This window comes from Schistosoma mansoni, chromosome 4 (genome assembly GCF_000237925.1).
Source record: "Schistosoma mansoni strain Puerto Rico chromosome 4, complete genome".
In the NCBI taxonomy this organism is placed as follows: Eukaryota; Metazoa; Platyhelminthes; class Trematoda; order Strigeidida; family Schistosomatidae; genus Schistosoma; species Schistosoma mansoni.
This window is the reverse complement of record NC_031498.1, coordinates 17193845-17210188: the sequence shown is the minus strand read 5'-3', so window position 1 is coordinate 17210188 and position 16344 is coordinate 17193845. Positions and strand designations below refer to the sequence as shown.

At 32.9% G+C, this 16344-nt stretch overlaps 1 protein-coding gene across 1 annotated transcript in view; it reads right to left on the bottom strand.

Annotated features, from left to right (window-relative positions):
- Smp_123730 (putative beta chain spectrin) overlaps positions 1–16344 on the bottom strand; it is a gene marked incomplete at both ends in the record, with an annotated part of 49976 nt that overhangs the window by 31787 nt on the left and 1845 nt on the right. The window contains 3 exons of the mRNA XM_018797008.1: positions 5028–5282; positions 7194–7360; positions 9907–10067. Coding sequence (XP_018652093.1) covers positions 5028–5282; positions 7194–7360; positions 9907–10067 — 583 coding nt within the window. The remainder of the gene's footprint in view (positions 1–5027; positions 5283–7193; positions 7361–9906; positions 10068–16344) is intronic.

The window sequence follows — 16344 nt, the reverse complement described above, 5'->3', positions numbered from 1 at the left end:
CACCATGGAAAACCTGGTGACAAGTTGATGAAATCTATTTATCAGATTCTGACCAACTCTTATCTTTGTTTACAGAGTACCTACTGACTAAAGCCAGATATTTCTTAAAATGTGTTGGTTTTTTAAAAACATAAAACTTTTTAAATATTTAGCATTTTTAAATTCAACTTAGTATTGTTTGTTTGAATCTTGGTCAGTCTCTTATTAGCATATGTGCATACTGTGCGTATTGCCTCGATATAGCCTGAATTCACAAGCATGGTAAGCAAAGATGAATTCCACTGCTAGCCACTATCCATCTTTATTTACCATTTTTGTTATATCCCGGAGAGAATTATGAATGGTAACGTTTGAAGACTATTCGTGTACCAATATGATAAGTATATTTCCAAATGTGTAATTGTAACATAACTATTCATTTTCATGTTCCCCTCATTATAAGCTTTATTTTGATCCATAGACTATTCTTATACGATTTACCATTCTTGAGTTATCCCCAGTCTATTGATTACTGTTCCCTCTATTCACAGACACATTTGGCTAAATCTTGTACACATGTTATTTTCTATTTCATGGTACGATGTAGTCAGTTTGTTCGGTATATAAACCCAGTATGTTTGAGAATAATGATTCATATTGGAGAGGCTGTTATTAGTGTTCTGAACTTAACTGAGCTGGGCTAGACAGAAGGCAGGACCGATAAGTACTTTAGACTGCTCGTACAGGTTTATGCGTCATTGGTTCAGTCGACAAATCATTGTTCTCTATTTGACGATATCATTACATTATATATTGGTAGGGGTATAAGACCACAAGTTCTAACAATTTTCTCCTTTTGATGAAATAATTAACAGATTTATACAATTTTTAGAAGTTTTGGATGTTTAATAAAAAAGAAAACTTAATTCTTATGTTGTATAACAAATGAAAATAACTTTTTTAAAACCATTATTCAAGGATAATGTGTTTTTCAAATATGAAAATTTCCAAATTCACATGAAACTTCATTGTTACTTACTAATTAGTCACCGTGTAGAAATCACCCCAAACTGTAGGGTATTTGAAAAAGGTCTTTTTGATAACAAATAATGACAGTCATTTAGTAATGTTAATTATGGAAAATCGATAAAAGTGGTTTATTGTATCATAGATTTTATAACTTGTCATGAATAATTAATATCATAAATTTAATTATTATTTGAATGATAGTTACCTAATACTGAGGAATCTCATATTAACATAAAATAGTTAATATGTATTTTTTGATTTTCAAAAGATCATCTACCTAAACTTTCTCTATAATGACAATCAACTGAAAAATAAAGCTTTCTTTGGGTTTACTATTTATTACTGTAAGTCATTCATGGTAGTAAAATTATTCATTAACAGAATATGAGTAAGCAATACGTAGTCGATATTAAATAGCAGTACCTATCCACAACTTAATGTAAATATTATCGGCAGATTCCATGTTTACTTTAATTCAAACTTTCCAAGTATGAATAAAATAATAAATTCGATAACGTTTATTTAAATAACTCTTATATTGATTGAGTGCGTGCCCTGTTCAATATTTGACCGTCAATTAGAAAGGAGTGAATTATTGATCACAGCGATGATACACCAAAAAAATTGTACGAGCAATCTAAAGTACTTATCAGACCTGCGTTCTGCCTAGCACAGCTGGTTAAGTCCAGAATACCAATAACAGCCTCCGCAATATGAATCATTATTCTCAAATATATCGGGTTTATATACCAATCAAATAGACTGCATCGAACAAACACCATTTGTACAAGATTTAGCCAAATGTGGCTGTGAACTTGGGGAACAGTGATTAACAGACTACGGATAACTCAGGAATGGTAGATCGTATAATAATAGTCTATGAATCAAATTATAATAAGAGGGACATGAATATGAATAGTTGAGTTACCTAACAATTATACAATAGGAATTATATGCATCATACTGGTGCATAAATAGTTCTCAAACGTTTCCATTCATAATTCTCTTCGGAATATAACAATAATTATGGTAAGAATAAAACAATAGAACAGATTTTCATGATTATTCACCTATCTACATATTCAAAGGAATCAAAGGATTAAGTGTCAATATAGGGATGGCATTAAAGCAAAACAGAAGATTTCTTGTTTTTAAAATAAGAAGGAAAATTATTAGGTAATGGATCACTGGAAACAGTAATTTGAAGTACTAATACAAAATGCTACAAATGACATGTCAGTAACATACTACTTATCTTACTGAGAGCTAACAATTTAACGAAAAAATATAGTTTTATATGATGTCAGATTAATCAATTATTTGACACTATTTCACTAATATAATTCCGTCGTCACCACTGAATAATTAGTTACGACTAAATCAATGGTTAATGTAAATACGCAGTACTGGTGAGAAAAATTTACGGCTTCACTAGCGTGTTGGGATCTATTCTGACTTCGATTATGAATGAACTCACTTAATTTAATATACCTCTTAGAACAAATGTTGGATAATCAGATGGCATCAGTGTTGAGATATTAAAACGCCTAATGTATACAATGTAAGCTTACAGTGAAGTATGCTTTAATTGTTGGTTTTCTTCACGATATAAGTCAAACAGACAACCAATAATATTCCTATGTAGAAACAGATAAAAAAAGAGGACGGAACGAGAGATCACTATTAGCTGTATATGAGTGCATTTAATACGACCAACAAGATTTCAGAGGTCACATAGGTATTACTTTAAGCATCAGTTTACATAAGGATTTTTATCAGTCTGTTATGTCAAATCACGATATATTTCTAACAATTATTAAGTTTCAAGTGTAAGTGGTTTTTTATTAGCACCTCAGTGACTAGGTCTTGAACCTAATAAGAAACACCGGTCTTCTGATAGCTGGAAGCAAGTTTCGGTAACGATAGTCAATTAACACAAAAACTATGATCCCATTTAGATATTCCTTGATCAACGACCAACTAAATAAGAGAATTATGTGTGAATTAAAATGAGCGTAATGAAAAGCAGATAATTAATCACCCGTTCAAGCAGGACTAGAAAGTCTTATGTATTTTAAAATTTAGTCTTACTGTTTGTATGAATCTGAATGATACTATTTGTATTAATGTCAAAGAATTTAAAACTTTATGGCTTCATTCATTCATTTACGGTGTTTTACTCTTCAATCGACCATAGAATATAAACATCTCAATGTTACCATGGTTGCAAGTTGAAAATTATCAATGAACAATTTTTTTCCCAAAAAATCTAAATACTTAAACGTTTTAAGACAAAATTATGATATTTAATGTATATATCTGATCATTAAGCAGATCTTTAATTCTTTTAATAGCACCTTGGTGATGAAATCGTGAACCTAAAGAGATACACTAGTCTTCTCATAGCTGGAAGCAAGTTTCGGTGACGATATATATATCTGATCACTAAGCAGATCTTTAATTCTTTAATATTCAAATATATTGTACTTGAAATCAGGTTATTTGGACTGATAGCAGCATTACAACTTAATTTTTAAAAAAAAGAATTCGATCAGTAAAAATTAGACAAACATGACATGGATTACTTTTCAATGATCAGTCAGTATAGATAATAGTCATACAATAGTCAAACATATTATATTAGAGTTTAATAGATTTACATCTTTATTAATGTTACTAATTTCAACTAGTTCTTTACTATTGATAATTCTACTGTAGTGTCTTTGCTTCGTTAATCACTCACCTTCGTAACCGTTATTAGATAAACTTCAACGGTGTTTGAAATCAGAAGGTAAAGAGAAGCAGCAATTACAGTTTATATTAGGGTTTAGCTCAGATTACAAAGCTATAAGTATTCGAGCGCATTTGAAGCGGATAGGCGGATAAGTATATGTGAGCAATTACATAGGCAAATTTATGGTCAAATTGTATAAGGGCGCAGCGGTGTTTGGACGAGAACCGGTGCTTTCAACGTGGTATGGTCGCCGGCGACATTCCATTTATTTGCCCCCAAGTGCCCTGGTATGTCCGAGAGTGGGAAGAGTCCACTCTCCCTCTCGAAATACTCTCACATGGCCATGCGTAATATAGTCTCTGCCAGGGAAGTGCTACTCACTGCCTTCTCGTGGCGGGGGTGTTGTTTACGAAATTTAGAGGACGAAAAGCGAATGTCCGGCGCTTTAACCGGGTTGGTGGAGACGGCGAGTCCATCTAGGGGAGTTGGAAAACCCTGATTCCAAACCAATGGTACACATGGGCTCTAGGATCCTGAAGGAACAAATGGCATATGAATTAATCGTTGGTCACCGGCTACCATGTGACTGCATCGCCTTACGATGCTCCACTGCCTTGTGGATCAGACCTTTAGGTCGAAGGTTCCGGGTGTTGCCCTCTAAGAAAACCACCTGCTTCAGTTTGGGCACGTGGGCAGTATCACAGCCCTCACACAAATCTCATTTGATTAGTGCGGCGCATATTTATCTGGTGTTTGCTTGTACCAATATTTATGTGTATAAATAAAATGAATAAATAAGGGCGCAGCAAGGTAAAGCAAAAGCTAATAATAGGATTTCAGTACATATATCTATATATATGGAGAGGAGGATGAATCATCGAGTGATATTTAAGCGATCAACATCTTATCTAGTTTCTGTCATGTACTCTAATGATCACAACGATACAAAGAAATGTACAAATTGTCACTGTTCAAATAACTTTGTCTATTAAATAAGGCGGGATCGTGGATGCCCACTTCTGAGAAGTCCTACAATAGGATAAAACGGCCATTGAGTGCTTGCTGGTTTTCCATGATGGTCTAGCTTCAATGGATTCATGATTTCAACCATATAAAACTATTAAATAAGTCAATCAAAAGGACTTCAACAAAATTAACCATAATCGAAATTGTCTTTAGGATACTTGCTATAATACTACTTATGAAATGTATACACTCAGTACTGATCAATGAAAACTTTAAAAAAATAAGTAGTATCGTAAAAAACAAAAAAAAATCAACTTACTAAATTCACAAATACAATTAGCTAATAATATATTTACACGATATTCAATATTTGCATGTTTTTTTAATTCAATTTTGGTTGTAATTATATCACGACTAGCTCTTGATTCTAATAATAATAAATCTTCACATTCTTGTAACCAATTACGTAATTCAATAAATTCATCAAGATGTATAAAACATTGTAATCCTATATTTAATTGATCTGTACGTTTTATTATTTGATTTTTTAATTCATTTAAATCATAACGTAATTCTATAAGTAGTTGATATAAATTTTTTAAAATTTTTTTAGGAATTTTATATTTTACATCTAGATTAGTTGATAATTCATATTGAATTGAATCATTATCATCATTATCATTATCATCATTCGTTGCTATGGTGATTGTTTTGTCGAATGATTGAATTATTGATTGTTGATTATCATTTAGAATTCCTTTAAAAGTTGATTGAAATTTTGTAATAATATTATCAGCATCCTAAAAATAAAACCGAAAAAAAGGAAAGTGAACTATCAGACAAATACGCTATAGAAAACTGAAATAAACTCTGAAAACAAATTACAGTAACTGGGATTGTTTGTTTTATTCTATTACAAATTAATGTCAACTAGTGACTGATGGAGATAAGAAGGCATGATTTCTTCTCTTTACTAATTGCCATTTAGGACTGATAGGTTCTGGGTTGGAATCTCGTGGGGCGGAATCGTGGATGCGCACCAGTGAGGAGTCTCACAATAGAACGAAACGACCATTCAGTGCTTCCAGGTTTTCCATGACGGTCCAGCTTCAATTGACTCGATTTCAACCCCCTTCTAAGAATATAAAGATACTCTGAATAGGTTTCAGGATAGAAAGCTCTAAAAGTAAAAGTGTTTCGATCTTGTTTAGGGCTGTTTAGATGTATTCACATTCATATCTTGACAAGGAATAAAACCTAGAAGAATAGTATTTCTTGACAAGTGGATCAATTCTAGATTACTGAGTTAGTTGTTTCTACTTTCAAATATGATAAGTTAAGTCAAATCAGTACGTAATATTCAAAATGAATATATCAATCATTTTAAAAGAACAGATTCTTTGACTTTTATTAAATGTACTTTAAGGCTTGAATTAACCCAAGAGAGATTAAAAGTGAAAAACAATTAAACATTACTGTACATAATCGGCATTGACAACTATTTAATATAGAAAGCTAGATTATCTGATTTCATAACTGTTTTTTGGTTATAAACTATCTTGTAGTGCCGTGCTTCAATAATAGTTCACTTCGATAACCGTTATTATACCAATCTTAACGGTTTATAAAATCAGAAGGCAAAAGGAAGCGGTAACTACATTTTTATCGATGAATGATGCAGACCAGAAAACTGTGGGCACATGAGCAAGTGTAAGCGAGCGAAGCAAAGTTGATGCATAGTGGAGATGGCTGGGAAGCCAACTCGCTATGAGCAAGCAGTACTCAATATTTATAATCAGACAAAAATGAATGACAGACATATGATGAATAGGATACGAAGTGTGCACACATATACGCTCATATAAATAGTAATCAAGGTTAATAAGCGAATGATTGACAAGATCAAAATATGACTCATAATGTATAGGGGAATTAGCTTGGCCAGAAGCTAGAATAAAGTATATGGGCTTAACATAACAACCGATGCTACAATCTGGTCCCATTTGTTTTACGCATATGTTAAAAAATATAGATCTAAATAACATGATTTCTACCATTCTGTGAAACATTAGCCATAAATCATTGACTGACATTCAGTCGCTTTTAACTACATCCGAGGAATTTCAGTGGTGAAGAAATAGATATATGGTCCATTATATTCTCAGTAGGTATTATTATTCACAGTAAATCATTAAGTTAACAAAAATGATTTGCTCAAAGAATGTGCAATCATCTCTAAGAGAACAATTTTTCCAACTTTTTATATTGAAACATTGCACTTAGATACACATATAAATCTCAAAAGTATAATGTAAAGGATGGCAAATTATCTCGATGTAAGTTGTGTCAAATATATTAATCTCATTTTGATGGAGTTTTGTTCTCTGAGCTGGATGGTTTGGTTGTGAAGCTTTCATCGTCCTTCTAAACGACATCATCAGCACAAACTTTGGTTAGCCAGAATATTCATAGTTTAAAAATTTACTCACTTGTATAGTGATTTCTATTCTATTTGTTCTATTGTTCACTTCTTTTATAAGTAATTGATGTTGTCTGATCAACTGATTTACAGCGAATAAGGAACGACCAATATAAGTGTTATTAGCTAAAAGAAGTTTTTCATGAGTCCAAATTCTCTCATTTTCTAAATCTCTGAAACAAAAAAACACATTCAATAATCATGTTCAGGCTATTTCAAGTTGAAATATACTTTCACAAATCATATATTTCTATGCATATCAACGATAGAACAAATCAAGTTATGGAGACTAAACAAAGTGAAATAGTCTAACTTGAGTTAAATCATCAATGAAAACAGAGTTTAATGGAATAACTTTATGTTATTCCTCACTGTTGAATATATTTAACCGTTGTCAAAGTTGTGACACATAAAGGACGTTAAACGTAAATTGAACTTAAATAACCTTATATTCTTTTGAGTTTCCATCGCCAAAAAAAGGGGACTGTTCTACCTAAACATTAATCACATCCAATGTTATATCTTTTGAGAATACTAAGGAAACAATCCTGTATCAGTCTTCTCATAATATACACTTTAAAGCCCGACCGTTGCTGCTACCTTGATGTGGTGGTCGGGATTGTTTATCCTAATGAACCAACCGAGCTATACTGGTTGGAACAATCGTTCCTCAAGGTCCTACCATGCTAGACAAGTTGATCGAAGAGTGGTAACACTAAAAGCAGCAAGCCCAACGTCCGATGGCGAAGTCGTACTGCCGACTGTACAGAGGTGTGACGGCAGTAGGGTATATCTTTCAGACAACCAGCATAACAGCGATGCTGCCATCCCACAAGGAGGGGTGGGGTTAGATAATGTCGACCCTAAAAAAGCACATCTCTCCTTATCCCACGGATATCCGTCTCCGGCGGTAAGGTCCCAACTAGTACGGAGCTGACACAAAAATTACCCACAAATAGATCGTGTGTAATCGATCTCAAGCAGTTGCACCTTGTGCACTGCGTTCATGCTCTCAGGTCATTAAGACCACTTCTAATCCAATTTTCTTTTCAGGTACCTCTGGAAGAAACCTTCTATGGTGTGGGCAACCGGAAAGTGATAACTGCCCTCATACCTCTAACACCACTCCAGGTCACTGACTGACACTTTAAAGAGTAAACTGTTCTTTCCACTTAAAAAAAAATATTGGAATGCAATTTTACGGTTTTACATGATTATGATACTTAATTGACTTGGATAACCTTTCGTTAAGCTCTTTATTTAATTTTGATCCACAAAAAAATTGTATCTAGTTTTATAATCTTTAATAAAAATGAATTAATTTACATATTACACATGTTAGATTTTGCTGTCAATGAGCAAAGATTCACAAACGAACAACCTTCACTTTGTGGGTGAAAGATTCTTAAGACTGTTATATATTTTTTAGAAGAGGATTTTGTGGAGATTTCAGTAATTTTATAGTTGAAATCGTGAGTCAATTGAAGCTAGAACACCATCAAAAACCTGAAAGCACTGAACAGCCGTTTCGTTCTAGTACAGGACTCCTCAGTGGCAGTGTTCATCAACGATACTGATTCACGAGATTCGCACCCACGGTCTATCAATCTCGCGTGCGAGCACCTAACCTTTAGACCACTGAGCCGGTTGGCATTCAACGCTGTTAATGTTTAACTTTAAACCAATCCACGAAATTACGAAACCGTTCACCATTGTCTTTAGTGAGTTGATATCTATTGATATATATATATAGTTTAAATGAAATATCTCTTCATAATTGCGTGCACAGTTATATTTGTTTACGCCCTCATAATTGAATTGAACAGGGTAGTTTATAAAATTAATGTAACTGGTCATACACGCAATAAATAAAACTTTATTTTAATGAACTCATGTTTGTTTAATTAGGTCAATGGAAGGAAACCTTCATAACGATTTTGGTCCGGATATCATGCTAGTTTAAAAGCTTTTCTCCAAAAAATTATGCATAATTTTGTTTAATTCTATTATTTTTTTTGTGACAAGGGTTGAGAAAATTATGATTCATCAATGATATACATATTTTTTTTCGAAATATTTCCGCTATGGTACTGAGTCTATGTATAAAATGATCCAGTAATTTGTAAATTTAATAGTTGAATTCATGAGTCAATTAAAGATAGACCAACATGAAAAACCCGGAATCAATGGACGGCCGTTTCGTCCTATTATGGGACTCCTCAGTAGTACGCATCCAGGATCCCGCACTCGCGAGATTCGAACCCAGGACCTACCAGTCTCGAGCCACATCCCTTAACCGATAGGCCACTGCCTGACTTCAAGAGATATTTCCTTGAGTTCTAGTGAGAAGCAGTGGCCAGTGGAGTTCTACCAAGCCTGTTGTAGAGATATCAACTCACTGAAGACAATTGGTGAACGGTCGCTAAAAATCGTGGATTGGTTGAAGTTAGACATTAACACCATTGAATGGTGGCCAGTCCAGTGGTCTATCGGTCAATGGCTCTGGCTCTAGACTGGTAGGTCCTGGGTTGGAATCTCACGGGTGTGGGATCGTGGATGCTCACTGCTGGGGAGTCCCATAGTAGGACGAAACGGCCGTCCAGTGCTTCTAGGTTCTCCATGTTGGTCTAGCTTCAATTGACTCATGATTTCAACAGTGAAAATTTATAAATTGGTTGATGATAATTACAAGAGTGATTATATTGATAATATAACTTACCTATAAAGTTGATAGATATGTTTTTGTGCTTTCAATTCTTCAGCATGTTGATAAATAAATATTTGAATTTTCCAAAATTTCTTAATTAAACTATACATTTTTGATTCGACTTCAGAATTCTGATTTTCATTATCCAAATTTGATAGAATCTTCGCATGATCCTGGAAGTAATATGAATGAGGTAAATAAATAAACCAAGATTATTTAAGATTAGTTTAATAGAGAATGAATGATTTAGTTCTTAACGGGTTCACTCATTTACTTCTCAAGGCAACCAGTAGTAAATTCAGACAGATAGATTAAAGTTACATTAGGAGATAGTAACTGTTGTTAGTATCTTTCAACAATGTGGCTGTATCAAGTAATGAATGTGATCAAATATGTGAACAATTGAACTTCGACCTAATAGTTTAAAGAATAAGTAAGAATAAGCTCATCGAGGGACCTATAAACAAGATCATTGAAATTTATTTTTCATTTTAAGTAATCTCTCTCCTCACGGTTGTAGTTCAGCCCTGTCCACCATAATTTTCGAATAAATTGAGGTAAACTGTAACCAAGTATTAATCATTCAGTATTCAAAATAAAATTTCATGATAAAAAGCAAATTGAGGACTTTGATGATATTCCATTCTCACAAACCTGCAGCGATAGTTTTAACAACTATGGTTATATTACTGATGTTGATATTTTCTGCGTACAATGTTTTCAGATATCTCTTAACTAAACAGAAAAATGTAGACATTTGACTTTCTGTTCAATCTTTGAAGTATTTAACACTGTTTGCCATGCTAGTTTTAGCTTTCTAATGAATACATATCATAAATTGAAGTGATTTTTTGATTTGACTTCTACATTTCATAGTTAGTAAACTTTTGATGTTAGTAATATACGTATCGATGTTGTGCAAAGCAGTGTCGTAAATCAATTATTAAGATCTGAATGAAACATAACGATACACAACAATGATAGCATACACCCTCAGAGTATATTAGAATTAAACAATATATGTAGATATAGCGGAAGCATAGAAAGGGTGAATAACTTTTTGATGAAGTTTTGTTCTCTGAGCTCATCAAAATCATCCACCTGAGCTACAAATCTTCTCCACCATCTCAAGGATGAATAACAACTGGAAAGAACTGAAAAGGATTGCTCAGGACAGAGTTGGATAGAGAATGCTAGTGTGCGGTCTATGCTCCTCCACGAGGGGTAACAGGCGTAAGTAAGTAAGTAATAAAAATGATTATATATTTCAAACCATATAACATATTGCATAGCAACCAGAACTTTTGAAAAAAGTTTACCATAAAAAAGAGTGCATAGGGATGAAAACTATTCATATCAAGATATCATTTCATTGTAAATTGATATGGTTGTTAAATTTATAAAGGAGCGTAGATGCGGAGTTATAATTCACTTCAAAAACCATTAAGCAATAAGTATTTTAGAATTACGATATTCTGAGTAATGACAAAATTAATAATGTTAGTATGTTCATTCAAAGCGTGGAAAGCGTGGAAAAAAGTATAAGAGAAGCATAGGACAAATAATAACTAATGTTACTTATAAGTTTGATGTAGAGAAATGTCGGTTTACTACATTTTCTTTTATGTAACAAACTTCATATTCATCTATTTGTAACCAGAATTTGACTGGTAAACTATTTTCATAGTTGAAATCATGAGTCAATTGAAGATAGACCACCATCGAAAACCTGGAAGTACTGTACGGCCGTTTCGTCCTATTATGAGACTCCTCAGCAGTGAGCATCCACGATCCCGCACCCGTGAGATTCCAACCCAGGACCTACCAGCTTCGTGCTGGAGCACTTAACTGATAGACCACTGGGCCGGCATCCATCGGTGTTAATTTCCAACTTCAACTGATCCACAAAGTTGAGCAATCGTTCACCAATTGTCTTCAGTGAGTTGATATCTCTACAACAGACTTGGTTGAACTCCACTGGTAAACTATTTGCAGTCATTTAGTATACCAGTAAACATTATCTAGGCAATCAATATATCTCTGCTCTAAACTATATGATCAAGATAGACTTCAAAGAAAAACAAAACGTGAGCGATGAAGTCTATTCGAAAAGAACTACCATATGACTCTATACAGGATGAATTCTTATGATTGTCAGTATTCGTTATGTTACTGTCACTAGATAAATGTGGATAACAGACAATTCATTCAATGTATGATCAAGAGTTTACTTTTGAAACAAAACTTATGAAGTTTAAAGAAATTTACTTTAAATCTCCAGAACGTATTCAATTCATCAGTCTTTTTTTGATAAAAAGAGAACCATATTTATGTGAAATCTTAACTGTTTAGCTAAAACGACTATTTAGCTCACACTATATAATATTATGATACATGGAATAGCCATTTTGGTAGTTATGAATGTCCAGGCTTAAAATTTATAACCTAAATAGTATAGCTCAATCTTGTTTTCCATGAGAAACAGACATCGTTCAAGATTAAACTTTATAACCCGAGCAGTACAGCTCAACTGCGCTTCACAGGAGAACCAAACACCATATAGGCTTCAATGCTACAATCTGAATAGTATAGCTTAATCCTTTGACGCAACCACACAGGTAACCAGAACCCTGATGAACAAGAATCCTTTTAACAGCGACAATTAAGTATTGAATCTGGTTGGTTTTACACTCTTTAGGTACTGAACTTATTATCCAATTTACTAAAGCATGTCTCATTATACAGTTAGGTAATGCTGAATGAAATGTATCTCGTTCAACTGTTCCACTCAGAAAAACATCTAAGTCCGTCTAACTAATTTGAGAAAAAAATTATGTAAGCTTTCCATAAAGTAGAAACTAGTAATGCTTCTCATTATTTCTGTAGAGAACAAGTTAAAAAGGAAGTCATATTAACGACTTTTTATTTTTCAGTTTGCATTTTGTAGAAATCAGCTTCTCAATGGACTCCAATATATCATTAAAATCAATGAGCAAATGTAACTATTATGGCTAATTATTTAATTTCATTAGTTAAGAACATGAGTCAATTGAAGCCAGACCACCATGGAAAACCTGGAAGCACTGGGCGACCCCTTCTGATATTAATCAACATATACTATATATCACTATATATCACTAGTGACCGACTTCAAGAGGTATTTCATGGAGTTCTAGTGGGAAGCAGTGGCCAGTGGAGTTCAACCATGTCTGTTGGGAGATATGAACTCACTGAAGACAATGATGGATGTACTGCTCAATTTCGTGGATTAGTTAAAGTTAGACATTAACACCATTGGATGCCAGTCGGCTCAGTAGTCTATCAGTTAAGTACTTGCGCGTGGGTTCGAATCCCGTGAGGTGGGATTGTGGATGCGCACTGCTGAGGAGTCCCACACTAAAACAAAATGGTCATCCAGTGCTCTCAGGTTTTCCATGGTGGTCTAGCTTCAATTAACTCACGATTTCAACTATATAAAATTAATAAAATCTCCACAAAAACCTATTCTGATATTAATTATTTCATTAACGTAAATTTTAAAATAAGAAGAACATTATCCTGCTAAATTGAAACAGTTAGATATTACATAACACCGAAATATATGAAGACCATTATGATCATGTACATTAATCAACGAATAGCTTATTAATTATTTGTTTTTAAAAGAAAACTATATATTTATCTCGTTTTTTAATTTGATTGACATATTACATTATCATAAAAATCTTTTTAATGATTAGTTACTTTTACATAATTTTTGTGTTTTGCCAAGTTTCAATCTTCTGAATTCTTCATGTCTCTATCTTTTTTTCTCTTTCCAATTGTATTTCATTGGATGACAGTCTTTGAATAACATCTACAAACCCTAATCTTTCCGAATACTACCTGTACTCTTACTACTTCTACTACTATGGGATTTGAATCAACAACTGCATCTCTGTGCGAATGTGGTATGGTAACTCGAACAGATGGACATACATTTAACTTTATACTTATATTGAATAGAAAGTAATAAATGTCTTTAACATTGAACAGGAAATTAAAATCTACTCTAAAAAAAATTAATAACAATTAAACAATTGTACATTCATTCTATGATTTTACTATAGAATATACAATACAATACAATATACAATACATTGTCAAAACAGTAATATACTTTTGAAGGGGAGAGGGAGGGGCAATATTTTTATTAAAAGAAATAAATTTTCTTTCAAAAAAAGTAAATAATAAAACAATAAAACTTTTAATTTTCAATGTAGAAAAAAATTTTTAAAAATAAAAAATAAGAATAAATTTTGAAAAAAAAAATTCTTTTTGATTTTCTAAAAGTAGCAATAATTTGTCACAATTTTTTTTAGAAAATAAGAAATTGGATTCCCTTAGTATTGTTTGTTTAAATCTTCCCATTGATGTTTAGGACTGCAACTGGTCAGTTTCTAATTGGCATATGTGTATACTGTACGTATTGCCTCGATATTGCCTTAATTCACAAGGATTATAAGTAAAAATGGATAGTGGCTAACAGTGGAATCCAATTTGACGCGAGTTTCGTCCTATTTGAGACTTGTCAGCTGTATGTACCTGCATATCAGGACTCAGTAGCTGAGTGGATAACGTGATGGCGTTTGAAGCGAAAGTTACTGGGTTTGAGTCCCAGAGTAAACATCAACTCTTAGATGCAGGCACATCCAGCTGACGAGTCCGAAATAGGACGAAACACGCGTCAAACTGGATTCCACTACTAGCCACTATCCATCTTTGCTTAGAAAGCTTGTAATATTATACATCTATGGAATTAATTCTTATTTTTTCTACAATAATTTTTATTATTGGTCATTGTTTGTATTAAGTCGGTGAAAAAAAAGTTTTTCAATGAATGTTATATACAAAATGAAGATCAATAAAGGGTTTATTTGTCAATAGAATGATCATAGATAAAAAGGTATACTATAATATCTCGTCTAATATTAAAACTATATTATTTATCATACTAGGATACATACTAATAAAGAATTTATGTCATAAAACATCAGAGCTTAGCTACGTAGTTAGGAGTTAAAGATATATGAATCCTATCCTAATTGATTCATAATGAATAACTTCATTATCATAGTTTGGAGGACTTCTATAAAACTGAAATATCCATAAAATAATTGATTGTGCAGCTAACTGACTTTGTTATGAAATACTGGGTAGCTGTAAGAACATTTAAATACTTTAGTTACTAATCTAATCAATAAGGGTACTAAGAACAATCCCCTAATGTAACTGATATTATTCAACTACAATCATTGGAATGTTTAATTATAAACAACAAAATACATTTTGTTTCATCCTCATTTAAATCTAATAACTTATAAGTGAACTGTAGTTTCTGTCATAACAACAAGAATATTAAGTACTTAGTAGTTATATCTTACATAACTTATAGGCTAAAAGTTATCTTGAAAATATGAATGCAAAATGATTGCTATTATCTACAACCTTTAAAACGATTATCTTTTTATCCCTTATACCACACAACTTACCATCATAAATTTTATCTAATACGAAACTGACAGAAGACTAAAAGTATAAGGCATGGTAATACTGGGTAGTTCTACATTTTATTGATCTTAATTGGTACATTCTATGTTCAGAAGGGGTTTTTGTGGAGATTTCAGTATTTTCAAAGTTGAAACCATGAGTCAATTAAAGTTAGCAGTATTATCAGAGTCATTCACACCAGCATCATCCCTTTCATTCACAGGAAAGCTCATTTTTGGTGACTTGAACATACCTGAAATTTCCTGGTTTCCAGTCACGGCTCCGAAACGTTATGAATCATTTATTGAATGTCTAGAACTAGGACAGTGGACTCAGTATGTCAGTAGCCCTACCAGATATTGCAAAGTTGATTGAAATAACTCCCACAATTACCAAAGAAGCACTGATTGTTTACTGCAAACAATACGGACACACCAACCAATATATTTTATCACATCGAAAGTATCATCAACAAAATCGCACCTTTAGAGTACTGGAGACCTAAGTTTTCTAAAGATCTGTATATACCGGTCGGTACACGAAGACGTCTGCTAAGACATTGTACTCGCTTCCACAACTTTAATGACTTTTCCTCTTTAGTAACGATGACCGAAATACTTGCCAGAACAGACGCAACGAGTACACAAAAAGCAATCGAACAGGAAAAACGTGCTGTCGAACTTAGTAATAACTTCTATGCACTCACCTTACTCTTTCAAAATAAACTTGAAAGTTCTCAATCGAGAGGAAACATATTTATTAAAGACAAACAAGTATATGAAGACCCTAAACTTGTACGGAACTATTTAGTGAATACATTTGTTCTTTTCATACTGACTAATAACACTAAATGATTCAGAACTTATCACAGCATCTTCCTGTGAGAATACTAACGTACACTTCAATGTACAAAATATCTCT